The 27517-nt window shown below is 47.2% G+C and overlaps 1 protein-coding gene across 2 annotated transcripts; it reads left to right on the top strand.

Annotated features, from left to right (window-relative positions):
• The first annotated feature begins 63 nt into the window (after positions 1–63).
• Nol9 (nucleolar protein 9) lies at positions 64–27202 on the top strand. 2 transcript variants are annotated; one of them, XM_034502765.2, is made up of 12 exons: positions 64–555; positions 1459–1678; positions 1973–2100; positions 14350–14485; positions 14600–14690; positions 15225–15322; positions 17389–17550; positions 18666–18966; positions 21211–21322; positions 24123–24300; positions 25170–25303; positions 25690–27202. In XM_034502765.2, exons 1-12 carry the CDS (start codon positions 103–105, stop codon positions 25822–25824), a joined length of 2148 nt encoding a protein of 715 aa, XP_034358656.2. In that variant the 5' UTR covers positions 64–102; the 3' UTR covers positions 25825–27202. The 2 variants fall into 2 exon arrangements, with proteins under 2 accessions (XP_034358656.2, XP_034358657.2); XM_034502766.2 differs by having other exon boundaries at positions 66–555; positions 14603–14690.
• Positions 27203–27517: the final 315 nt, after the last annotated feature.

Here is a 27517-nt window from a genome sequence, read left to right as displayed (position 1 = left end):
CGGCCGGGAGGGGGCGCGAGCAGCCCCGCACCTCTTCCGCTGGGGGGGGCGGGGCGACGCGGTCTCGCGAGATCGTCCTGCCGGAGGGGTTCCGGGCCAAGCATGGCGGAGTCGGAGGTGATGCTCCGGCGGGTTCCGAGCCGCTCCTCCTGGCAGCGGGTCCGCAAAGCCCGGCCCCACCTCCTCCTCAGCCGTCGGGGCCGTCGCCGGTTTGGGGTTCTGACCCGGGGCGAGCTGCGACGCCTGCGACGGCGGCTGCTGCGGGCACACGCGTTGGGCGGGGAATGGAAGCAGGGTGTCCCCGCGGGCGCGCACGTGGCGGTAAAGTGCAAAATCCGGGCCCGCAGCCGACCGGCGCCCCGCAGCCAGCCCACGCCGAGCGGCCCGCCCGCGCCCTCCACCCAGCTCGGGACCTGCAGCCTGCTCAATCCCCGCAACCACTCCACGCCCCTGAACGAGTCCGAGATCTCTTTCCAAAGGGTGTCGCCGAACGTCACCCAGCCCGTACGGGACCTAGGCTCGGGCCGCGTGTTGCTGATGCTGCCGCCCGGAGAGGTGAGTCGCCCGCGGGACTCGGGATGCAGGTCCATCCTCATCCTCCTGCTCCGGAGCCTGGAGGCCTGCCAGCTACTAGCAAAGTAATGGGTCGGATTGACTGGCACTTAAGCCGCCAGCGTTCCAGGCGTTCGAAACCATTTAACACCCCCGTCTCTCACGGGAGTGACAGTTGCCATTTGTTTCCTGTGTTTATGGGCCGAAAGACAAAGTAACTAACTTGCAGGAGGTTAGACAGTAGCAAGGCAGGGCCAGGAGTCAAACGGAGGCAGTCCGACGTGGACTCTGGTCTGGGACATTGCCCCTCTCGTGTCCAGAAGTGAAGCCTCAGGAATTGGGCATGCTGTGAGCCTTTGTAAGCATCGGGTGTGAGCTGCAATGGAGGTATTGTGTTTAGGGTAAGGTTAAAAACCTGACAGATGTTTGTTACTTAGTACAGTGTAGTTGGTTTTGTTTTGTGTTGAATGTGCTCTGCCTCCGTTTCTGCACACAGCGCATGTGCAGTGCTTGAGGAGGCTATTACACACCACGGGAGCCTCTGAAACCGAAGTTGTAGAAGGTTGTGAGTTACCATATGGGTGTTGGGAAGCAAGGCCGGGTTCTCTGGTAGAGCAGCCGCTGCTTGTATCCAGTGAGCAGCCTTTGCCGGCCCCAGTGCTGGGTGGTTCCATACTTAGAAACAGAGTGGCCACACACACTCTGAATGCAGGGATGGTTGGATTTTAATGATTTGAAGAACAGCCTGTTCTACATTGTCAGTTCTAGGACAGTCAGGGCCTTGAGACCCTGACTCAAGAAAGAAAAGTCATTTTGATAGGTAACTAGCAAGTTAAGGTGTTAGAATTGTTCAGCTTTTAGTGTCAGTATCCATAATTTTTTTTTTTTTTTTTCTTTTCCTACTAGGGTTTTACTTTTAGTGGGATCTGCCGTGTGACTTGCATCTACGGCCAGTTGGAAATATATGGCTATATCATCAAACAAGGCCAGCCTCCCCAAGATGTCTTTTCTGTCTACACCCACTCTTACCTGACCATCAATGGGGTTCCGTACTCACAACCTCAGAAAAGTGAAAGGGGGATCAGAAGGGAGATCCGGGCCCTGCTCAAGCCTTACACGAAACTTGGTAATTGGTTTCATCTTCCTATATCTCGGCTAATGATCGATCGTAAGAGCTTAGTATGTTCTGGACGTTGTGCTCTTAGTCCTCACGGGTGTGTGTGTGTGTGTGTGTGTGTGTCTTAAGTGTTAAAGTTGACGCTAGTAGGTGGCACACTTGGATGGTGTGTCTCCTCCCAGATGTGGGGACATCCGCTTTACCTGTGAAGCTCCCGACAGCCTGAGCTTAGCAGTTCGGACGAAACCATGCAGGATCTAGAATTGTTGCTGCTGCTGAGGTGTCTTGCTCTTCTCTTTGCAGATGACAGAAACTGGGTAGTACGGTATTTCCCTTCTCTGGGCTCCATTCTGATTCTGGAACGGGTGCAGACTCGTTTTGTGGACTTCCTGAAGACCTATAAATGCTCCTCGTACGTGCTCCTGCAGGAGGTAAAGCCAGTGCTCCTTGATCCTTGGCATCAGAGCAGTCAGCCGAATGGCTGTGTAGGGACCTCTTTCAGAATGACCATCCCCTCTGTTCTGTGAGTGGGGTAGGTGTTCTGGAGAATCACATGTGTTAGCATGAGATAGTGGGGGGGGGGTCGGAGGGAGGGAGAGAGGGGTATTATGGGTAAGGCACTTGCTGAACAACCTGACTTACGTGGGTTCTGTCCTGGATACTCATGGCAGAAGGAGAGGAACATTCCTGGGTGTCATCCTCTGACCTCACATAATGTAGCGTGGCGGGCGCTTACAGGCACTTACAGAACGGTCATCCTGACCGTGTTCCCTGTTTCCTTGGTTTCATTGCCCAGTATAACTCACCTCTTTGTGAAGAAGGAAAGAGACGTCCAGTTGCACATGTCGAGTAGGCAGAGTGTGGCATGTGCTGTTAGGAGAAAGGGGGGGTGCTGTGCGTTTGGGGGGTGCAGCAGAGAGGGTGTCAAAGAAGACAAATGAGCCGAGAGAGGGAGGGAGAGAGAGCGAGCAACATATATGCACACTGGTGTAGCTCGAGAGGAGAGGATATAAGGTCGGGGCAGTGTCACTTCAGAGGAAGTTAGGTACAGAAGTCACAGAGGAGCCTGAAGAATGACCAGGGTTGGGGACATTGCCAGTCTAAGGTAGTCTGAGAAAGGATGAAGATCTGGACCAGACAGGTTTCAGTAGATTGCTGAGGGATGCCCTCATGATGAGGTCAGGAGGTAGGAAGAGAGAGGTAGACACTGAAGGGCTCAGAAGGAAAAGACTTATTCTGAAAGGATAAGAAGGAAGTGAAGCAGAGGCTGAGGGCGAAGCATGGTGGAGCCAGAGCTGGGCAGCACCTTTGTGAGGGAATTCCTGAACACAGCAGTGGGATGACAGGAGAGAAGAAGAGAGGGAGGGAGAGGTGAAAGTGTTGGGAGGAAGTCCCCCTGGACCGGCCCCTGAGACCCTGATGCCTTGGGAGGAACAGACAGTTCTGTATATGTGCTTGTATGTGTGTATGTTCAGGGGTGTGTGTGTTCATATGTGTGTAGTAGACAGAGGACACCTTACCATTTTGTTACTCAGGAGTTGTCTGTCTGTTGAGACAGAGTCTCTGGCTGGCCTGAAGCTTGCCAAGTAGGCTAGGCTGGATGGGCGACATTCACAGCCTGTTTCTATGCCTCCCAGGTCACGGGTTACCAGGCATTTGTTTTGTTTAAATGGTATTTTTGCCAGGCGGTGATGGCGTACGCCTTTAATCCCAGCACTTGGGAGGCGGAGGCAGGCGAATTTCTGAGTTCGAGGCCAGCCTGGTCTACAGAGTGAGCTCCAGGACAGCCAGGGCTACACAGAGAAACCCTGTCTCGAAAAAAAAAAAATGGTATTTTTATTCTTTTTTTTTCCCACTTTATTTATCAGTATTTGTATATACATATACACTTATACATGCATACATATATGAACAATAATTAAATAATAAGATGTATTTTAAAAGCATGGGGGTCGGGGAGAGTGGGAGGAAGGAGAGAAAGGGAAAATCATGCAAATACAGTGCTCATATATAAAACTCCCAAAAAGGAATCCAGTTCTCCAAAACGTTCAGCGGATTAACCGGCATCCCACAATACGAAAATAAACATAACCTATAATTACATTGAAGGACATTTTAACTCATTACAAACTTTGAAGTTTAAAATGAAATCAATAAAAATTATTTGACCTAGCATATTAACAAAAACCACAATAGCGTTTTATAATTCAAAGTATTTCTGAGAACAAGAAAATGGATTGTCAGGAGCTAAGTCGGCAGAGCCAGGGGGACACCCTGCGCCATTTCCTTTTTCTTTTTCTTTTTCTTTTCTTTCTTTCTTTCTTTCTTTTTTTTTTTTTTTCCCATCACATCACAATTTCCACCCTTTAACACAGGGACCATAAACACGAAAATGCAGGGTATGGGGAAGGGGATGACACAGGAGCATAGGCATTCAGGGGGGAGTACAGATATCTTTCAGAACAGGATATCAGCTGGATGAAGGTTCAGGGGTCAGGTCACTATGACTGTCTATGATTCACTTGTCCTTATCTAAGTTGATACTATCCCCGAAGGCTGCCTATTTACAAGACCTATACCTACTCAGGCTGGTAGATTTCCACAAAAGCTGCCTGTTTACAATAGCTTATAGCCATCTGTTTCAGTGTTTTTCCATAGAGACCCAAGACTTTGTGTTAGCAGGCATGAATGTCAGGCCTATTGCTGATTTTAGGCTTATGGTTGATTTTAGGCCTTCAGTGTATAAGCAGGGCTGCCCCTGACATCTCCTTCTTTCTCCAAGTATAGAAGGGCTGTGGCGATTTTAATCTTGCCAAGGCAGGGATAGAGGCCTGACCTCCAGTAATTAAAGGGGACCTTGTAATGGCTCCAGTCCTCCCGTCGTTGTTCAGTGAGGCATGAGGGCCATACCCGTCTTGATGTCTTTTTTCTGGAGAGGGGATACTTTTGACATCAACCCCTATGCAGTCAGGCTTGTCCCTCAGGGAACCCAGAAACATATTTTTAATTTTTATTTATATTCCCTTGCAATGCTTAGCCTCGCAGCCTAAGCAAGAATTCAGATCGCCAGACAGAGGGGGTTCTGGTGGCCCCTCTCTGCTTGGTCTAGGGGCGGAAGTCCCCTCTTTTAGGTTGGGTGGAGATGGGACTTGGGAGCACCCTGGATAGAGTAACATCCTCATCTAGAGTCTTATGGTCCTCCATAGCTAACTTATGATAATGTATCTGAATAGATTTTGCTATCAGATTATCTATCTGTTGTTTCACAAATTTAGTCAGCCTATCTAAGGCCTAGGGACCAAAGGAAATAAGCAAAAATAACCTAATTAATGGTCCCAAGATGGAAGGAAGTAGGGTTAACAATCATGGAGAGGTTGAAGACCAATTCTTATACAAGCTCTCATTTTTCTTTCTCTTTCTCTGTCTTTTCTCAAGACCTTCTCTGGCCTATTTCATGCTCTCTTTAATCATCCCTGTTTTGTGTATGTAAAAGCAGCATTCTTCTTTGAGGGCTGTACACAGTCTAGAGCTGTACACAATCTTTTCTATTGTAAAAGAGAATTCAATTCCAATAAAGTCCTTTGCAATTTGGGGGGATTGCATCAGACAGCAAAATGAGGGATTTCTTCAGATTAGTGATGTCAGTCTATAGCTGTTTGATGTCCTTGTCAAAGGCCCATTGGAGGTCTGAGTAGTATAAGTCCAGAAGCCAGCATCAGGATTAGAACTCCTAACAGCAGACATCACCAGTGATTAATTTTTTATCTGGGAAGGAAAAAAGAAGGGAATTCTCAGGGAAAATTTCTCTTCCCTGGATGTCAATTGTTATTCATCTTATTTATAATTGGGCCTGGTTTTGTGGGGTATCTATTTAATTCATCAATCTTTTTGGCGGCCATTTAGCTGTGCCTTCTGTGATATCAAACAGTCATATCAATCCTCGGCCCCATATATCCTGGCCCATTCAAGGGTAAGAGGGTCCTTCCACATAGTTGAGGCATAGTTTTTATTGGTCTCAGCGATGCCAGAGGCAGTCAGCGGCAGATTTGCCATGAGCTTTCAGTTTTAGAAAGTTAAGAGTAAACAAAGCATGCTCCTTCCACCCTCAGAGAGTCATGGAGACACTATTTAAAGAAATATAATTCTTTATTAATGATCTCTTTTATCAAATGACTATTATAAAACAGCCAACAATTATTCAATCTATATAATATATCAATTAATGAGAGCTTCTACTTTTTGTAAAATTGCTCCTCTTTTGTCAATTAATTGTTGAGGGAAATTAGGATTTACATCTCTCTTGAGAATATTAAACAGAGACATAAATTTTTTTTTTGTTTTTTTTTGTTTTTTGGTTTTCAAGGCAGGGTTTCTTTGTGTGGTCCTGGCTGTTCTGGAACTCACTCTGTAGACCAGGCTGGCCTCGAACTCAGAAATCCGCCTGCCTCTGCCTCCCAAGTGCTGGGATTAAAGGTGTGCACCACCACCGCCCGGCCATAAATTCTTTTGTGAAGAGCTTAAAATAAGATCTTAGCCAATAAGCATCTCCTGGAAACTTTTGAAAATTGTTTGAAATAAGTAAACTAATTTTTTTTTTGCCAGACCCATTATCTGTTTTGTTTTTTGGGGGGGGAGGGGGATATATTTTACATATTTACCTTTCACTGTTATCTCCTCTTCCTTTCTCCCCCAAAACCCCTTATCCCATACTCTCTCTTCCAATTTTATGAGGGTGAGCTCCCACCATTCTCCCAATCCCACCTCCCTGCTCTCACATTCCCCAACACTGGGGATCCAAACTTTTGTGGACCATGGTCCTCCACTTCCACTGTTGCCTAAGGAGGCCACCCTCAGTTACCTATACAAGTGGAGCCATGAGTCCCTTTCTGTTCTCAGACTAGAGGTTTAAACCCTGAGAGCTCTGGTTGAGTATTATACTACTCCTTTAAAAGAAAAAACAAAAAACAAAAAAACCCAAAGCACCCACACTTTGGTCTTCCTTCTTCCTCTTGAATTTCATGTGGTTTATGCATTGTGTCTTAGGTGTTGTGACTAATCAGTGTCACTAATCAGTGACTGTATGTCATATATGTTCTTTTGTAATTGGGTTACCTCACTCAGGATGATATCCTCAAGCTCCATCCATTTGCCTAAAAATTTCATGAACTCATTGTTTTTAATAGCTGAGTAGTGTTCGAGGCCAGCCTGGTCTACAGAGTTCCAGGACAGCCAGGGCTACACAGAGAAACCCTGTCTTGGGGGGGAAAAAAAATAGCTGAGTAGTACTCCATTGTGTAAATATACCACATTTTCTGTATCCATTCCTCTGTTGAAGGACATCTGGGTTCTTTCCAACTTCTGGCTATTATAAATAAGGCTGCTATGAACATAGTGGAGCATGTGTCCCTGCTGTATGTTGAAACATCTTTTGGGTATATGCCCAGGAGTGATATAGCTGGGTCCTCAGGTAATAAATACTATGTTCAATTTTCTGAGGAACCGCCAGACTGATTTCCAGAGTGGTTGTACCAGTTTACAATCCCACCAACAATGGAGGAGTGTTCCTCTTTCTCCACATCCTCACCAGCATCTGCTGTCACCTGTGTTTTCAATCTTAGCCATTCTGACTGGTGTGAGGTGGAATCTCTGTTGTTTTCATTTGCATTTCCCTGATGACTAGGGATGTAGAACACTTCTTTAGGTGCTTCTCAACCATTCGAGATTCCTCAGAATTCTTTGTTCAGCTCTGTACCCCATTTTTTAATAGGGTTATTTGATAGTCTAGAGTCTAATTTCTTGAGTTCTTTGTATACCTTGGATATTAGTCCTCTATCGGATGTAGGATTGGTAAAGATCTTTTCCCAAATCGTTAGTTGCTGCTTTATCCTATTGACGGTGTCCTTTGCTTTTCAGTAGCTTTGCAGTTTTATGAGGTCCCATTTGTCAATTCTTGATCTTAGAGCGTAAGCCATTGGTGTTCTGTTCAGGAACTTTTCCCCTGGGCCCAAGTGTTCGAGGCTTTTCCCCATTTTCTCTTCTATTAGTTTCAGTGTATCTGGTTTTATGTGGAGGTCCTTGATCCACTTGGAGTTGAGCTTTGTACAAGGAGGTAAGTATGGATCAATTTGCATTCTTCTACATGCTGACCTCCAGTTGGACCAGCACCATTTGTTGAAAATGTTGTCTTCTTTCCACTGGATGGTTTTAGCTCCTTTGTCAAAGATCAAGTGACCATAGGTGTGTGGGTTCATTTCTGGGTCTTCAATTCTATTCCATTGATCTTCCTGCCTGTCTCTGTTCCAATACCATGCAGGTTTTTGTTTTTTTTGTTTTTTTGTTTTGTTTTTCGAGACAGGGTTTCTCTGTGTAGCCCTGGCTGTCCTGGAACTCACTCTGTAGACCAGGCTGGCCTCAAACTCAGAAATCCACCTGCCTCTGCCTCCCAAGTGCTGGGATTAAAGGCGTGCGCCACCACTGCCCGGCTACCATGCAGTTTTTAACACTATTGCTTTGTAGTATAGCTTGAAATCAGGGATGGTGATTCCCCTAGAAGTTCTTTTATTGTTGAGAGTAGTTTTTGCTATCCTGGGTTTTTTGTTATTACAAATGAATTTTAAGATTGCTCTTTCTATCTCTGTGAAGAATTGAGTAGGAATTTTGATGGGGATTACATTAAATCTGTAGATTGCTTTCAGCAAGATGGCCATTTTTACTATATTAATCCTGCCAATCCATGAGCATGGGAGATCTTTCCATTTTCTGAGATCTTCGATTTCTTTCTTCAGAGGCTTGAAGTTTTTGTCATACAGGTCTTTTACTTGCTTGGTTAGATTCACACCAAGGTATTTTATATTATTTGAGACTATAGTGAAGGGCATCACTTCCATAATTTCTTTCTCAGCCAGTTTATCTTTTGAGTAGAGGAAGGCTACTGATTTGTTTGAATTAATTTTATATCCAGCCACTTTACTAAAGTTGTTTATCAGGTTTAGGAATTCTCTGGTGGAAGTTTTGGGGTCACTTAAGTATACTATCATATCATCTGCAAATAGTGAATTTTTTTTTTTTTTTTTTTTTTTTTTTTTTGAGGCAGGGTTTCTCTGTGTAGCCTTGGCTGTCCTGGAACTCACCCTGTAGACCAGGCTGGCCTTGAACTCAGAAATCCGCCTGCCTCTGCTTCCCAAGTGCTGGGATTAAAGGCGTGCGCCACCACCGCCCGGCGAAATAGTGAAATTTTGACTTCTTCCTTTCCAATTTGTATCCCTTTGACCTCCTTTTGTTACCTAATTGCTCTAGCTAGGACTTCCAGTACTATATTGAATAGGTAAGCTGAGAGTGGGCAGCCTTGTCTAGTCCCTGAATTTAGTGGAATTGCTTCAAGTTTCTCTCCATTTAGTTTGATGTTGGCTACTGGTTTTCTGTATATTGCTTTCACAATATTTAGATATGGACCTTGAATTCCTGATCTTTCCAAAACTTTTATCATGAAGGGGTGCTGAATTTTTTGTCAAATGCTTTCTCAGCATCTAGTGAGATGATCATGTGGTTTTTTTCTTTGAGTTTGTTTATATAGTGGATTACATTGATGGGCTTCCATATATTGAACCAACCCTGCATTCCTGGGATAAAGCCTACTTGATCATGATGGATGATTACTTTGATGTGTTCTTGGATTCTATTCACGAGAATTTTATTGAGTATTTTTGCATCAATATTCATTAGAGAGATTGGTCTGAAGTTCTCTTTCTTTGTTGGGTCTTTGTGTGGTTTAGGTATGAGCATGATTGTGGCTTCATAGAATGAATTGGGAAGTGTTCCTTCTGTTTCTACTTGGTGGAATAGTTTGAAAAGAATTGGTATTAGGTCTTCATTGAAGGTCTGGTAGAATTCTGCACTGAAACCATCTGGTCCCGGACTTTTTTTGGTGGGTAGACTTTTAATGACTGCTGCTATTTCTTTAGGAGTTACAGGACTGTTTAGATGGTTTATCTGCTCCTGATTTAACATTGATAACTGGTATTTGTCTAGAAAATTGTCCATTTCATCCAGATTTTCCAATTTTGTTGAATATAGGCTTTTGTAGTAGGATCTGATGATTTTTTTGGATTTTCTCGGGTTCTGTTGTTATGTCCCCCTTTTCAGTTCTGATTTTATTAATTTGGATACTGTCTCTCTGCCCTCTGATTAGTCTGGCCAAGGGTTTATCTATCTTGTTTAGTTTCTCAAAGAACCAGCCCCTGGTTTTATTGATTCTTTGTATAGTCCTTTTTGTTTCTATTTGGTTGATTTCAGCCCTAAGTTTAATTATTTCCTCCTGTCTACTCTTGGGTGTATTTGCTTCTTTTTGTTCTAGAGCTTTCAGGTGTGTTGTCAAACTGCTAGTGTATGCCCTCTCCAGTTTCTTTTTGTAAGCACTTAGAGCTATGAGTTTTCCTCTTAGCACCACTCTCATTGTGTCCCATAGGTTTTGGTATGATGTGTCTTCATTTTCATTAAATTCTAAAAAGTCTTTAGTTTCTTTCCTTATTTCTTCCCTGACCACATTATCATTGAGTAGAGTATTGTTCAATTTCCATGTGAGTGTGGGCTTTCCCTTGTCTTTGTCATTATTGAAAACCAGCCTTAGACCATGGTGATCTGATAGGATGCAGGGGATTATTTTGATTTTTTTTTTATATCTGTTAAGGCCTGTTTTGCGACCAGTTATATGATCTGTTTTGGAGAAGGTACCATGAGGTGCTGAAAAAAGGTATATTCTTTTGTTTTAGGGTGAAATGTTCTATAAATGTCTGTTAAGTCCATTTGGTTCATAACTTCTGTTAGTTTCACTGTATCTCTGTTTAGTTTCTGTTCCCTTGATCTGTCCATTGCTGAGAGTGGGGTGTTGAAGTCTCCCACTGTTATTGAGTGAAGGGCAATGTGTGCTTTGAGCTTTAGTAAGGTTTCTTTTATGAATGTGGGTGCTCTTGCATTTGCTGCATAGATGTTCAGTATTGAGAGTTCATGTTGGTTGACTTTTCCTTTGATGAGTATGAAATGTCCTTCCTTATCTTTTTTGATAGCTTTAAGTTGAAAGTTGATTTTATTCGATATTAGAATGGCTACTCCAATTTGTTTCTTAGGACCATTTGCTTGAAAAATTGTTTTCTAGCCTTTTACTCTAAGGTAGTGTCTGTCTTTGTTTCTGAGGTGGGTTTCCTGTATGCAGCAAAATGCTGGGTCCTGTTTGCATATCCAGTCTGTTAGCCTATGTCTTTTTACTGGGCAGTTGAGTCCATTGATATTAAGATGTGCACACCGCCCACCCCCCCACCCCCTAGATCAGCAAGGAAGACGCAACAAACCGGATCCTTCTCAACACAGCCTTTATTGGAAGTGCTCTTTTAGATTTCTGGGAGAGACTGCGAACGGGCTGCTTATATACCCCCAGCCCTGGGCGTGGCAAAGTGCATGGAGGTGTCCGATTGGTCCATTTGCAATGCCTCATTAGCATACTCCTTGGCATGCCCCGCCCGGGAGGGGGTGATTGGCCAGGTTCGTGGTACCCTAGTGGTACCTCATTTGCATGCCCCATTCGGGAGGGTCTGGAGTCAAATTCCTAAGTGCATGCGCAGTGCACTGGTAGTTCTACCTGAGCCTAAGCAGCCGCCATCTTGGATTGTGCCTCAGAGCAGCTGATGCGCAGCGCTGTCAGCAGCTTTGAGGGGGTGGGGTGGGGGGGCTGCTTCCTTCAGCTGGCAGCTGTTTTTCAAAGCAGGCAGCCGCTTTTAGTCAGCGTCACCGCTTTACCAAGCCGACAGACCTGCGGTGCCTTAGCCAGCCGTCAGGTCAACTGCTTACATCAAGAGATATTAAGGAGAGGAGATTGTTGCTTCCTGTTATTTTTGTTAACAGTGGAGGCATTGTTTGTGTTGTTATCTTCTTTTGGGTTTGTTGGAAGATGCTTACTTTCTTGCTCATGCTGGGGTATAATTGCCCTCCTTATATTGGTGTTTTCCTGCTATTATTCTTTGTAGTGCTGGGTTTGTGGAAAGATATTGTGTAAATTTGGTTTTGTTATGGAACATCTTGGTTTCTCCATCTATGGTAATTGAGAGTTTTGTTGGGTATAGTATTCTGAGCTGGCATTTATGTTCTCTTAGGGTCTGTATGACATTTGTCCAGGATCTTCTAGTTTTTATAGTCTCTGGTGAGAAGTCTGGTGTAATTCTGATAGGTCTGCCTTTATATGTTACTTGGCCTTTTTCCCTTACTGCTTTTAAAATTCTTTCTTTGTTTTGTGCATTTTGTGTTTTGATTATTATGTGACAGGAGGTATTTCTTTTCTGGTCTAGTCTATTTGGCGTTCTGTAGGCTTCTTGTATGGTTATGGGCATCTCATTCTTTAAATTTTGTCTATCTTATCTATCTATCTATCTATCTATCTCATTATCTATTTAGTTAGTTATTTTGAGACAAGGTTTCTCTGGGTAGCCCTGGCAATCCTAGAACTAGCTCTGTAGACCCGGCTGGCCTTGAACTCACAGAGACCCTCCTGCTTCTGTCTCCCAAATCCTGGGATTAAACATGTGCTCTACCACCAACTGGTTTTAAATGATTTTTAAAAATGTATTATTCTGTGTATATGTGAGTATTTATTATTCTGTGTATATGTGAGTATTTTGCCTGTATGTGTGCATGTGTGCCTGGTGTGAGCCTCCATGTGGTGCTAAGAGTCACCCAGTCCTTGAAAGAACAGCAGGCGCTCTCTTTTTCTCTTTTCCCTTTTTTCCTTCCCTCCCTCCCTCCCTCCCTCCCTCCCTCCCTTCCTTCCTTCCTTCCCTCCTTCCCTTCCTTCCTTCCTTCCTTCCTTCCTTCCTTCCTTCCTTTAATTTTTTTATTTGTTTTGTTTTTGTTTGAGACAGGATTTTCTCTGTGTAGCTTTGACTGTCCTGGAACTTCACTCTGTAGACCAGGCTAGCCTGGTCTGTCTCTGCCACCTGAGTGTTGGGATTAAATGCCTCCCAGGGTGGCCTTGTAGGAAGCTTCTCTTCCCTTTGTTTGTTTGTTTGTTGTTTGAGACAGGTTCTTCTCCAGGGACCCTTGTAGTCCCCAACCTTTTAAATGCTGATGTGAAGCATGGTGTGGTGGCACACACTTTTAATCCCAGTACTCAGGAGGCAGCGGTGGGAGGATCTGTTGTGAGTTCAAGGCCAGCCTGGTCTACTTGGGACAGCCAAGACTACAGAGAGACCTTGTCTCAAAAAACCAATCAATCAGTAGATGTATGTCTGCAAAGATTACAGCTGTGCAGCAACCTTCCCCCAGGCAGAGGACAGGAGGAGAGAGACAGGCCTACACTAGAATCCTCTCATGGTCCCCGAGCACTAAAGCATTGGTGGTGTGGAGCCGAGAGCAGCGGGCCAAGAGTTGCTGTGAGAGGGGAGTGAAGTGATTAGTGGAGGATGTGCTTCTGGAATTGTGGGCTTAGTATTTAATTACATGAGTGTGTGCAGATGAGTGCAGATCCTCTGTGGAGGACGGGGGTGGGATGGATCCCTCTGGAGCTAAAGTTACAGAAAGTTACAGGCCACTCAGCATGGATGCTGGGAACAGAGCTTCAGTGTTCCCGAAGCGCTAAAAGTCCCCCTAACCTCTGGACCGCCTCTACACACACACACACACACACACACACTTCTGTTGTTGTCTTGGAGACAGAGTGTTACTGTGTACCAGAGGCCTCATGTTGTATTCCTCTTGTCTCCTGGAGTTCTGGGATTATAGACATAGATTCTACTACAGTGGCTCATGTGGTTGAATTTTTACTTCTTTATTTGTGTGTGGGGTTGGATGTTTGTGTGAGGTGTGTGTGCATGAATGCGCGTGTGGAGGCCCGAACGTGATGTGGCGTGTGGTCCTCAGGCCATCCCCCACTTACTCGTGTACAAGGTCTGTTGCTGAACCTGGGACCCTCCAGTTACAGCTCTGATAGCTGACAGGCTTTTCCCATGGTTCCCATCTCTGCTTCCCAAGTGCTGGAGTTACAGGCAACCTCCACATCTCCTTAGGTCTTCATGGGCACTGGGGATTTGAACTCTGGTCCTAATGACTGTGCCATCTCCCTACCCCTTTGTGTGATTGTATTCTGAAGAGTTTTTTGTTTTCATTTTTATGTCTGTGAATGCCACATATTTCCAGGAGGCCCAGAAGATGGCATCAGATTCTCTGGAGTAGAGCACAGTTGATTGGGAACTGTCTGACAAGGGTGCTGGGGACCAAACTGTGGTCTTCTGCAAGATCAGTAATCACTCTTAGCCACGAAGCCATCTCTTCAACTCATGGTTACATTTTTATTCTCAGAAGAAGCAGCTCTAGTAGTGGGAGGCACCCAGAACAGGAACGCCCTCTTTGATTGCACTGTGCTGCAATCTGATTGCATGAGGTGTATTTGTGGGAGGTTCCTTCTTCTCATCTGCTTGGTGGAGATCTTTCACCCGCTCGTCCTTGTCAGCAAGCACGTGCCCTTTATAGTTTCTGTCTGCTCCCAGCAGGCCTCAGTGAAATACACACGGCCTTTACTCTCCAGCTGCAGTTGCTTCTGCCCTGGGTTCTGTTTTCTCTCTGGGAAGCTTTTAACTTAGAAGCAAACAAATGTATGTTCATTAAAAACTTTCCTTACAGTTTCAGTTGTTATATTTCAGAACATTCCTGCTCGGGTTAATGCTGAGTTTGTAGCTTTGAAGAAAATTGGCATCAGAAGACAGAAGAGGAAGCAAGGCATCTGCTTGAGTGAGAGCGGACTGTGTGCCCTGGAGGAGTTGATCAGCGTGTCCTTTGGTGAGTGCTGCCTCTTGTAAATGCCCGAGTCCCTGTGGTCTCAGTCACTGCTCAGACCTAGAGTCCTAAGGACTGGCTCACACCAGGGTTCACTGTTTGTTTTACCTGCAAAAGTAGATGGCTGCCCTGTCATCCTGTTGTGTGGCGCTTGTGACATTGGAAAATCAACGTTCAATAGAATACTGATTAACCAGTTATTGAATAGGTAAGCTTGCTTGTGTTTTCATTGGTCATCTGGGCATGAAGTGAGATTCAAATGGAGAAACTTGGTTTTGTTTGATCTTCTAAGGTGTGGCCTCACTCTCTAGACCAATCTGGCCTTGGCCATTCTCCTGCCTCAGCCTCCCTAGGGCTGTGATTACAGGCATAAGCCACTATGCCCAGCTTGATGGACAGACTTGAGTTGGGGATGTGTTTAGCTCTCTGTGCTGTCAGCTGGGCTATGCGCTCTGCAGTGCGGTAGCCTTCCCCCTCACTCCTGACTCTGATCTGCAGCAGAGGGATGCTTGGTCTCTGTCTGTGCTGGTCCAGGTGTTACCCCCAAGCTCAGGACTGAGCCCTGTGTTAGTTTGTGGAATCCCCGCGTGTCGTGAATGGCACGGGGCCGTGCCTACTGCAGCCCTCGCCTCGTTGAGTAGAAAGGCTACAAGGCCACACGGGATGATGATGCTTGGGTGTCACACATCCTCCCGGAGGAAGGCTGCCTCAGATATCACTCTCTCTCTCACACAATTTTCAGCATTCCCGCAGTTGACTATCTGGAATGTGACCTGGGGCAGACGGAGTTCACTCCTCCTGGCTGTATTTCTTTACTTAACATCACAGAACCACTTCTGGGTATGTATTAACATGCTACTCACAAAATTCTGTATAAAATGAAAAATGTGCAGAGTGACTCACTTTGCCTCTGGCCTCCGTGGCCTGGGCGTGTGTGCTTGAAGAGAGAGAAGCATTTTATGTAAAAGTAACTTGTGTGCATACCGTTTCACTTGCATGGAAGTGGGGGGGGGTGTTGGATCCCTTGGAACTGGAGTTGCACACAGATAAAACTGGGACAAAGAGCTGCTTCATGCTCTTCTGTGAGCCGACACGTAAATTACAAACACATGTCAACCTAATAGCATCCGAGGTGACCTGTGGTGACCTGTGTGTCTGCAATAAGAAACAAGCCCTGACCCAGTACCAGTCTACAGATGCTTTCTTCTGGATTCACCAGTTATCCTGTAATGTTCTTTCCTGTTTCAGAATGCAAGTAGAATTTCTATGTTTTTTTTTAGAATGTTAAAATATGCAGAGTAGAGAAACCCTGTCTCGAAAAACCAAAAAAAAAAAAAAAAAAAATGCAGAGTGAATGTAATAGCTTTAGCCTCTCCCAGGTGTATAGTTCAGGGCTGTTAAATTTCCAGATATCCATATGGCTAGCTGCCTGCCTGGCTGTCTCTCTAATTTATTATTTTTTAAAAATTTTCTGTACATTGGTATTTTTCCTGTATGTATGTCTTTAGGAGAGTGTTGGATCCTCTGTAACAGGAGTTAGAGACAGTTGTGAGCTGCCATGTGGGAATTGAACCCAGAACCTCTGGAGCAGCAACCAGTGCTCTCAACTGCTAAGCCATCTCCCCATCTCCCCTCCCCTTAGTTCCTGCTTAGACTAGTTCTGTCCCCAGGAATGTACCTATTTAGTCTTATACGTGAATCCCTCCATCTGGCTGTTTACTTGGGTCTAGGTTAGAGAATGTGTCAGACTCCATCCCCAGGGGGACAGCTTGATGGGTAAAAACAATCTTAGGTTCCTCCACATGGCTGAGTGTCCTTCTGTCACTCAGCACGTGTGGGCAGCCCGTGGTTTTGTCCATCCAGCTATTGGATGCTTGGGGATGAACCCGTGTACATGTTCCATGGTGCGTGTGTGGTGTGTACACGCACCATGGTGTGTGCATTTGGTGTAAGTGGTGCCCATGTGGTGTGTACACGCTCTGTGGTGTGCGTGTTTGATGTAAGTGGTGTGTGTGTGGTATGTGTATACTCCATGGTGCATCCATTTGATGTATGTGGTGTGTACACACTCCATGGTGTGTGCATGTGGTGTAAGTGGTATGTGGGTGGTGTGTGTACGCTCCGCTCCGTGGTGCATGTGTGGAGTTAGAGCCTTGAAGAGTTTTTACTTCCAGCTGAGGTGGCCAGTCTCCTGGTTTTCTGCTACTAGACCACTATCCTGGACTAGCTGGACTGCAAGGTTTTAGGCAGTGGTCAGCTCCCCATCCCCTTCTCCTGTAGTGCTGGGGTGCAGTTCATGGGCAGTGCCTTCCCCCGCTGACTCTGAAGCCACCATGGAAGGGCTTTCCTTTGGCTGCTGTCAACATCACTGCCTGCCTTAAGCACAGTGGACAAGCACACAGTGGAGACCCAGCTTTCATGGCCTAGAGTTGTGGTTGCTAGGTAACATGAGAATAACTAACTCTTGGTTCTTGCCAGTGGTGGTTATTTTGATTACAGACCCCACCCCACCCCAGGCAGGTGTGAAGCAGGGTTAGGGGTTTTGCTCTGTGTTCCCATGACTGTTAATACTGAGTGCTTCCCTCTTGAGTACTCATACGGACAGTGCCTATTGGCCACTTGCGTGTACTTGAACTCTGTTGACCAGTCTGGCCTTGAATTTAGAGATCTGCCTGAGTGCCTCCCGAGTGTTGGGATTAAAGGCCTGTGCCAACACAGCCTGGCTAAGTCCCTGGATTCTTTTATTCTTTTATGTTTTAACTGTTTTGAGGCAAGGTTTCTCTATGTGTGTACCTCTTGGCAGTCCTGGACCTCACAGAGACTCAGCTGCCTCCTGAGTGCCCTAGAGTATTAATAAGTCTTAGGCAAGTGCTTGGTTACTAACTGCCCTGTTCTCATTTTCCTAGGACCACCTTATACACACCCGAGGAAGCCACAGAAGATGGTGTATTTTGGGAAGATGAACTGTCACAATGACTATGAGAATTACATTGAGATAGTAAAATACGTGTTCAGAGATTACAAGAGAGAATTCCCACTTGTCATCAACACGATGGGTTGGGTGTCAGGTAAGCCGTGTACATGTTTGGTCATGCAGCCAGCGGCCATGAACACTGCACAGACTCACGATGACAGGGTGTGCCGTGTATTTCAGTACACATGGACCGTAGTGTTCGGATGAGAGTGAGCGTGGGCACCTTGTAGCTGAGAACATCCCTGAATGTCTAATCCTACTGCGAGCTCCCAGGGCAGAGGATGTAGGCATCTGTCATGGTTGCCCGTCTTATGTGATGCTGAGGATCAAACCCAGGACCTCCCGGCATGCAGAGCCACAGCTCCAACTGTGGGGCTTTTGAATTGTGGCTTATTCTGTAGAGAGTATCTCTTATAGATAAAAAAGCCAATGGCCAATGAGCTGAGGCAGGAAATAGGTGAGACACTGGCAGGAAGAGAGGGGATTCTGGGAAATAGTGAAAATTGCAAGAGATTCGTGGGAGATGCTGAGGAAGACACTAAGGAAGAAGCAGGCTGGGACTGAGAAGAAGTAAGAAAGAATAGTGTGAATGCATTAAGTAAGTTAGGAGCTAGTCGTTGAACGAGCCAAAGCTGTGGCCAAGGCGTTTGTTGATATGTAGTCTCAGAGCCGTTATTCCAGGAGCAGGGACTAGAAGGAAAAACCAATCGATAGTTTTACATATTTCACTTTGTTTGTTTGTTTGTTTGTTTGTTTGTTTTTGGTTTTTCAAGGCAGGCTTTCTCTGTGTAGTGCTGGATATCCCAGCACTTGCTCTGTAGACCAGGCTGGCCTCAAACTCAGATCCATCCTGCTTCTGGCATGAACTGTCACTGCTTGGCTCTTGGTTGTTGTTTGTTTGTTTTTTGAGACAGGGTTTCTCTGTATAGCCCTGGCTGTCCTGGAACTCACTCTGTAGACCAGGCTGGCCTCTAACTCAGAAATCCACCTGCCTCTGCCTCCCAAGTGCTGGGATTAAAGGCTTGAGCCACCACCGCCTGCTTGGCTCTTGGTTGTTTTTGAATTGATTTTTCTAGTCTGTCAAACACTGCATGCAGTGCTCGTGGAAGCCAGAAGAGGGCAGCAGATGGTGTCAGATGTGCACTTGCTGCCTGGCCATGGCTTCTCTATATTGTTTTAACTATGCCCGTGGCATCTCTTTCCTCACAGATGACGGGATGCTGCTGCTTGTTGACCTGATCCGAGTGCTGTCTCCCAACTATGTCGTTCAGTTGTCTTCTGGTCGGGATAAATTAATGCCGGTTCTCACCTCCGAGTTCGTAGACCTCACAGATGGCCTGTATACAAAAAGCAAGATCAGAAGATACCGAGGTTTTGAAATTCCAGAATTTGGAGACAATTTGGAGTTTACTGAAGAAGAGAAAGAGTCTAGTCCAGTTCCAGTCTTCACTGGACATACAGTGCTGTCTGTTTACTCTGAATTCTTAAGTAGTAAAAATGAAAAAAACAGGTGAGTACAGAGTCACTTGGAAGGAAGGCTCCCCTGCAGCGGCCAGCCGCTGTGCTCAGGTGTGAGCTCCGAGCTGGTCATGGTGGCTCTTGCAGATCATCCCAGCACTGGGGAGGCAGAGACGGGCATCATGGGTTCAAGGCCAACCTATAGTACACTGTGAAGCCCTATAAACAAAAAGGGAATAATCTTAACAGGGTTATCATTAATAGTAATAATAATAATAATTTATGTTAAATAATATAATATAATTTTATAAATAATATAATCTTCAGGTCTATTATTGCTATACCTTTAAAGGAGAGTGGTTCCTAGTGAGAGCATGGGGCGGGGCTTCTGGATCTGCTGCCCAGTGAGAGCATGGGGCGGGGCTTCTGGGGCTGCTGCCCAGTGAGAGCATGGGGCGGGGCTTCTGGGGCTGCTGCCCAGTGAGAGCATGGGGCGGGGCTTCTGGGGCTGCTGCCCAGTGAGAGCATGGAGGCCAGGCTTGTGGCCTACTGGCTAGTGCTAGGGGTCTTTAGGATTCCTTGTGGTCAGAGGACTGTGTCAAGGCAGGCTTTCCGATTGTGTGTGTGTGTGTGTGTGTGTGTGTGTGTGTGTGTGTGTGTGTGTGTGTAAGTAATATAGGCCATTTAACCAGGGTCTTGGCTATGTTGGCAGGCCCTCCAAACTAAACCATATCTCCAACCCTAGGGTTTGAGAATATCTTGAAAGAGGAAAATCTAGTGTTACCTGATGTGTGCTGTCACTGTGACACTGTTGGTGTGCAGTGCTGTCACTGTGCTGCTGTTGTGGGTGTGGTCGCTGTCACTGTGCTGCTGTTGTGGGTTGCTGTGCTGTCACTGTGCTGCTGTTGTGGGTGTGGTCGCTGTCACTGTGCTGCTGTTGTGGGTGTGGTCGCTGTCACTGAGCTGTTGTGGGTTGCTGTGCTGTCACTGAGCTGCTGTTGTGGGTGTGGTCGCTGTCACTGAGCTGCTGTTGTGGGTGTGGTCGCTGTCACTGAGCTGTTGTGGGTTGCTGTGCTGTCACTGAGCTGCTGTTGTGGGTGTGGTCGCTGTCACTGTGCTGCTGTTGTGGGTGTGGTCGCTGTCACTGTGCTGCTGTTGTGGATGTGGTCGCTGTCACTGTGCTGCTGTTGTGGGTGTGGTCGCTGTCACTGTGCTGCTGTTGTGGGTTGCTGTGCTGTCACTGAGCTGCTGTTGTGGGTGTGGTCACTGTCACTGAGCTGCTGTTGTGGGTGTGGTCACTGTCACTGAGCTGCTGTTGTGGGTGTGGTCGCTGTCACTGAGCTGCTGTTGTGGGTGTGGTCACTGTCACTGAGCTGCTGTTGTGGGTGTGGTCGCTGTCACTGAGCTGTTGTTGTGGGTGTGGTCACTGTCACTGAGCTGCTGTTGTGGGTGTGGTCACTGTCACTGAGCTGCTGTTGTGGGTGTGGTCACTGTCACTGAGCTGCTGTTGTGGGTGTGGTCACTGTCACTGAGCTGCTGTTGTGGGTGTGGTCGCTGTCACTGTGCTGCTGTTGTGGGTGTGGTCACTGTCACTGAGCTGCTGTTGTGGGTGTGGTCGCTGTCACTGAGCTGCTGTTGTGGGTGTGGTCACTGTCACTGAGCTGCTGTTGTGGGTGTGGTCACTGTCACTGAGCTGCTGTTGTGGGTGTGGTCACTGTCACTGAGCTGCTGTTGTGGGTGTGGTCACTGTCACTGAGCTGCTGTTGTGGGTGTGGTCGCTGTCACTGAGCTGCTGTTGTGGGTGTGGTCACTCACTGAGCTGCTGTTGTGGGTGTGGTCACTGTCACTGAGCTGCTGTTGTGGGTGTGGTCACTGTCACTGAGCTGCTGTTGTGGGTGTGGTCACTGTCACTGTGCTGCTGTTGTGGGTGTGGTCACTGTCACTGAGCTGCTGTTGTGGGTGTGGTCACTGTCACTGAGCTGTTGTTGTGGGTTGCTGTGCTGTCACTGAGCTGTTGTTGTGGGTGTGGTCACTGTCACTGTGCTGCTGTTGTGGGTGTGGTCGCTGTCACTGAGCTGTTGTTGTGGGTTGCTGTGCTGTCACTGAGCTGCTGTTGTGGGTGTGGTCACTGTCACTGAGCTGCTGTTGTGGGTGTGGTCACTGTCACTGTGCTGCTGTTGTGGGTGTGGTCACTGTCACTGAGCTGCTGTTGTGGGTGTGGTCACTGTCACTGAGCTGCTGTTGTGGATGTGGTCGCTGTGATTCTTTATTCACCATCCTCTGCTCTGCTTTTCAGGGCCAAATACAACAGGATTTTTCGAGATCTGGCAGTGTTGGGCTACCTGAGCCAGCTAATGCTTCCAGTGCCAGAGCCACTTAGGCCTTTGCACAGCCTGACACCCTATCAGGTAATTGGAGCTGGAGGGGATATCATCTGATACTGATAAGATGCTTGAGGCTTCCGAGTCCCGGTGTGTGCTTGTCGGCTCCTGTATAACTCTTTGCTTGCCTAATTCTCAAAACAGCCCTGTGGTGTGGCTTCTGATACTGTCCCCATTTTTCAGATGGGGAGACTAAGGAACAGTGAGGCTGGGTCGTCTAGAAGAAGATGCAGAGCTGGCATTTGGTCCTTGGCAGGCAAGCCTCAGTGTCTGTCATGTGCTGTAGTTTCATGACAGCTATAAGTTATCTGATCTTGTGGCTGCCCCACATTGGCACTTTCTAACTGCATGAGGGTAGTACATGATGCCTTGGGATGTCTCAGGTGCTGCCCTGCCACTTCCGGTACCTAGAGCAACTCCTGTGGACCTACTTATAGTCCTGTCAGGTTCCAGCAGCCAAGCATCTACAGTGCAGAATCCAGGCTGCTAGGAATTGGTTCGGGGGAAACGGCTATTGTGTTAGGATCTAGGGTGATGGAGATAGCCTCAGATAGCAGAAGTATGTGTTTGGTGATTGAACCCAGAGCCTTCCCCGATGTGGGGTGACACTCAGCCTAAGCTTCACATGCATGTGTGCACACTCACGTACACACACACACATAGTCTCAGGTTACTTTGTCGTTGCTGTGTTAGAACACTGTGGCCAAGGCGGCGTATACGAGGTTAACTGCTCCGGCTCACTGTTCAGAGGCTGACGACAGAGTAAGGTGCTCCCTGTTCACAGGCTGAGTCTGACAGGGGAGGGGGAGAAGCACTGAGACCTCACATCTGCATTTACATTCGCTGGGAAGTGTGCCAGTCTTGATGCCTCTGCCCATTGCGCAGGGACACACCTCATAATCCTTCTGAAACAGTTCCACCGTCTGGGGACCAAGCATTCACACTTAGGAGCTTGTGAGGCCATTCTCATCCAAACCATCAGACCCACACACGCGGCGGCGGCATTTTGTTTTTTAAACCAAGAAGCATTGCTTTGAAGACAAAGCAAGTAGTGTCCCCACACATCTCTACTGTAGAATAGTCCTGTAGAGTTCCCTGTGCTTCATACAAGGGAAGACTTGGGACATGATTACCAGGATATGTCAAAAAAGAAGTCACTTTGTGTTACGTCTATAGGAAGGGCGGAGGTGCCTGGTGACTGAGCCCTAGGCAGAGCCTGCCCTGCTCTCCTTCTGCTCTGGTCCTTCTGAGGGGCGGAGTGGCCTGCAGCTCCGCCTGGCTACTTTGTAGGGTCTCCCTTTCCTGCCGGTTTTACCTCCTATCATTAAATAGGAGAGAAAGAAGGATAAGGGCAGAGAGAGGGGGGGGGAGAGGGAGATCCTTGAATTTAAGTTTAATTTCTTGTTTCTTTGAGCAAGGCTACTAACATACCACAATTCCCCCTTCCCCCCAGGACCCTAGCATTCATACACCCTCTGAAAAGTTCCCAGAATTCCTAGAGTCACACAATCGCACTCACACAAACTGTCTGCAGCTGGCAAAACCACCCTTTGCAGGGCACGAGTCAAATCCTAGCCAGGCACGATATGGATAGTCCCAAGCCACCCCATGTCCCCACACCTGGGATTAAAACAAAAAACATACTCTTAAACTATTTCTGTAGTGTTTTGTTTTTGTTTTTTAAGACAGCAAAATTCCAGAATTGTCACTGACTCGTGGCACGTGTTCTAGATGATGAAGCATGACGGTGATGGGAGGTCGGCCTCTAAAACAAGGGAACAAGAAAGCAGGTTCATACTCGGGAACGCATAGCTAGTAAATGCTGCCCACATGCAGAAGAAAAGCTGAGCTGAGGCTGGCTGCCAAGAGCTGCTAGGACGTCCCTTTAGCCATAGCCTCCAGGCCCTGTGACCTCTTGACCTTTCTGACTCCCTTTTCCCGTCCTTGGATCTCCTTGATCTCCTTAGCTGTTCCTAAACAGCACAGCTTTCCCTAATCACCTACAGAGAGATGTCCTGCGAGCCTCCAGCTGACGCTCAGTGCTACCCATCTTACCCGTGGTTTGGGTTTGTTTGTAAGTTGGGAAGAGAAAGGAATGAAGCTCACACGGACAGAAGTGCAGGAAGAACGGAAGTGTAGCCCAGGCTGCCTTGAGCTACAGGTCGTCCTGCCTCTGTCTACCACGTGCCATGAGAATCATCATGTGCCACCACACCCAGGGCTTCCTGCATTGTCAGAGGCCAGGACTCCATCCACCGAGCCATTCCCTAATTGGTGCTTTCAAAACCCTAGGTTTTGTCTGGGTGTCCTGGCACGGGCCTACAACCTCAGCACAGGGGAAGATAGACACAAGATTGCTGAGGCTTGCTGGCCAGGGCTGGCCAGGCGGTCTAGCCAAATCAGCAAGCCTTAGGTTCAACGAGAGACTCTTTTTCTCAGAAGAAAATAAGGGGGAACCTGGTGTGGTGCTCTGTTGGATTTCTGTTTTGAGGCAGGCTTGTCTACATGTTGTTCCAGGCAAGCCTGGGCTACATTGTAAGACTCTGTCTGCAAAAGAACCCTGCGAATTCAGCCAACATGGAGAGTGGTGGAAGTGGTGATAACCTACACTAACTTCTGACTACACATGTATATACTCCAAGTATACACATGAGAGCACAAAATACGCCCACCATCATTAGAGTCTCTTAAGTCGGCCGTTGTAGTCCACGCCTCTTAACTCAGTGCAGGAGCCTAAGGCAGTGAACTGTCGGTCTGAGGCCTCGGGAAGACATGTCTCAAAGTAGAAGCTGAAGAGCAAGGTGCACACTGCCGGTTTCTTCTCCAGGTGCCCTTCAGTGCAGTCGCTGTCCGGGTCACACACGCGGATGTTGCTCCCACCCACATCCTGTACGCTGTGAATGCCAGCTGGGTTGGCCTGTGCAGGATCGTGGATGATATGAAAGGCTACACTCGGGGCCCCATCCTGCTTGCCCAGAACCCCATATGTGACTGTTTGGGCTTTGGTGAGTGAACAGTGAACGATGCTTCCTACCCTGTCCTCTTCACTGGAGACAACAGACCTTCTGCCTGTGCACTGTACTATTTGGTACCAGACATAGAAAATCACCTTTCGCTGGAGAAGTCAATGTCTCTCTGTGCTCCCAGGTGGCAGCGTTTTACCTACATCACATATTGTTACCTGTTTCAGCCCCTCATGGCTGACCATGGGACGGATGACCAGATTCTTTGAATGGCACTTTCTTAAAATTTATGTTTAGCTTGGCATCATGGTTCGCTTCAGGAGGCACAGGCAAGTGGGTCTCCTGTTTGAGGACAATCTTGTCAAGTTAGCAAGTTCTTGGACAACAAGGGCTATGTAGACCCTGTCTCAAAAAAAAATTTTTTTTTAATTATGTGGGTATGTTCATGTGAGTTCAGAAGCCTATAGAGAGCAGAGGTGTTGGGTGTTGGGTTCCTAGAACTGGCTTTACAGTTGGTTATGAGCTGCCTGGAGTTGGTGCTGGGAGCCGAGCTTGGGTCTCATGGAAGAATAGGAAGTGCCCTTCCTCTGTCGGGCCAGCCCGTCACTGCGGCTGCACTGTATCCTGAAAGCAAGACATGGAGGTGAAAACTCCTTCATTTATTCCTCATGTCTGTCTGCATCACATGCCTGGTGCCCAGAGGCCATAGATGGGCATCAGACCCTACGGGAGTCACCATATGGGTTCTATGTTCGTATGGAACCAGGGTCCTTTGGAGGAGCAACAAATGCTTTTAACTGCTGGGCCATATATTCACCCCCAAAATTCAAAATTAAAACTCTATGGTCAATTTTACCTTTACTTGAAAAGTGCAGCTTTGCAGATGGCTGACCCCACTCTGTATCCTACAGGTATCTGCAGAGGCATTGACATGGACAGGCGGGTCTACCACATCCTCACCCCTCTGCCTCCAGAGGAGCTAAAAACTGTGAACTGTCTGCTGGTTGGTTCCATTTCCATTCCACATTGTGTTTTCAAGAACCAGGTGAGTCCACATGGAACAGGCCTCCAGGAAACCCAGGCAGGCGAGACCAAGCTGACCTCGTCAGCGGTCAAGGCAATGGATGGGTCCAGGAGACATACACTTTTTTTTTTTTTTTCATTTTTCATTTCCATCTTATGTGCATTGGTGTTTTGCCTGCACATGTGTCTGTGTGAGGGTGTCATATTTTGGAGTTACAGACAGATAGTTGTGAGCTTCCATGTGCATGCTGGGAATTGAACCCTGGCCTCTGGAAGAGCAGTCAGTGCTCTTAACCACTGAGCCATCTCTCCAGCCCTCTGGAGACATACACTTACTTATGTGATTGGAATGACACACAGTTACTTGTGGACAGGTCTCCATGTTGCTTCTTTGTATTTTCATTTCAGCCTGGGCCCGAAGGGACAATTCCTTATGTCACCACCGATTATAATTTAAGTCTTCCTGGAGCATCTGAGAAAATTGGAGAGAGAGAGTATGGAAATGCAGTCCCTAGACACAAATTACGGCAAAGAAGGAAATAAAGCCTGGGCATGGAGAGAGACTTCTGCCTGGATACCTTGTCCCGGAGACTGAGTGGGCCATCGCTGTTGACCTGCTCGTGCCCAGTGTTCATGGACCTGGAGAATGTGCTGTAGTAAGAGGCATTCAAGCCTCCGGTTTCTTCCCTCTAAGACAGGGAGGGCCTCCTATAGCTCAGACTGGCCTCAAACTCTGGGCCCTCCTGTCTCCAGTGTCCAAGGGCTGCCTTTCAGGTCTGTGTTGTGGCACCAGCTCTCAGGCTTTTAAGCTGTTTGATCTCAAACTTGGCCCCAGACCTCTTGACAGCTGGTTGTCCTGGGTGTGGGGTGTTTCCTGAAGAGCTTGTGAAGGAAGCCATGGTGTTCTCAGAACAGGAAGAGGATGGCCTTTCAGTTCTCCAAGAAAGGGCCACAAAAGTATGTCTAGAAACCAGGCATCAGCCTGACCCACGGGTTCTCTGGTACAGCACACGGACTGCCTGGGCCCTGAGCAGGCTCAGTGGACTTGAGTGAGAGGCTGACCTGAACTATGTGGACCTTAGCAACCAGGTGTGGCGGACAACTCACTGCCCTGCTCCTTCGATGCCATCGGACCTCCCAGCACTGGAATCAAGTGTTAGATGATTGCATATCATCTGTTAATTTCTGCGTCTTTTTAATCATGAAGCTTTATGTTGAAAAACTTGCTCCGACATCCAGAAAGCCTCCAGGTTAAGTAAAAAAATCCATGATTCCTTAAATCTGGGTATGGTCTGGCTGACTCTGACTTTGAGGCTGTAGATGCTGCCATGGGACCCACCGGCCTTGAATGGACACGTGTGCCAAGCTTGGGCAAACCTTTGCTATCAGCGAATGATTTCTTGTAAGGACCCAGAGATCACTGCAGGTGGACATTGTCATCAGGGCGACTAGGTCGGGTCATTGTTGTGGTTGCAAAGCAGGACACTGAGGAGCTTCTCACTGGCATGATGGATCTGTCAAGACTCCACTTTGCAGCAGCAGGACCCTGAAAGACCAAGGCTGTGGAAGGCTTCCACCATTGATTAGCTCCATCTTGATTGTAACCATGGCAATGTGCCCAGTCTCAGTCTCCTTTGCTGGACACCGGTAGAGCACTGGCCTCACGAACTAGTCGTGCCTTCCCGCACCCCCCATCTGTGTCTCACTTGCTTGTGGTGAGCCTCTCTGGAGGGGAGGGGGCTCTTACCCTGCTGCCCAGGCAGGTCTCTGGGCCCCCTAGAATCTCCTGCCTCTGCTTCATGAGTGCCCAGATCACAGGCATGCGCCATCTTGGGCTTGCAGAGAGTTTTAAGACAGTCTTTACCATTGTCCCATTCCCCAGATCTTCCTGTCGTCACAGTAATAAAGATCCTGGATACAGCTCTTCTGTCTGCATTTCCTTAAAAGGGTGAAGTTTAGCTTTTAAAAGCTGATTTTAGCCGGGTGGTGGTGGCACACACCTTTAATCCCAGCACTTGGGAGGCAGAGGCAGGCGGATGTCCTAGTTCAAAGCCAGCCTGGTCTACAGAGTGAGTTCCAGGACAGCCAGGGCTACACAGAGAAACTCTGTCTCGAAAAATAACCAAAAAAAAAAAAAAAAAAGAGGTGTGATTCCCAGCACCCATATTCATTGGTGTTTTGTCTGCATGTCTGAGTTACGGGTGTGAGCTGCCATGTGAGTGCTGGGAATTGAACC

Source organism: Arvicanthis niloticus, chromosome 5 (genome assembly GCF_011762505.2).
Source record: "Arvicanthis niloticus isolate mArvNil1 chromosome 5, mArvNil1.pat.X, whole genome shotgun sequence".
NCBI classification, from domain to species: Eukaryota; Metazoa; Chordata; class Mammalia; order Rodentia; family Muridae; genus Arvicanthis; species Arvicanthis niloticus.
This window is presented reverse-complemented; position numbering and strand designations above follow the sequence as displayed.

Coding starts and splice junctions, on each gene's coding strand:
- Nol9 (XM_034502765.2), top strand. CDS start 103: ATGGCGGAGTCGGAGGTGATGCTCCGGCGGGTTCCGAGCCGCTCCTCC. Junction 2,101..14,349: donor CGTACGTGCTCCTGCAGGAG/GTAAAGCCAGTG, acceptor GTTATATTTCAG/AACATTCCTGCTCGGGTTAA. Junction 25,304..25,689: donor ATTGTGTTTTCAAGAACCAG/GTGAGTCCACAT, acceptor TTTTCATTTCAG/CCTGGGCCCGAAGGGACAAT.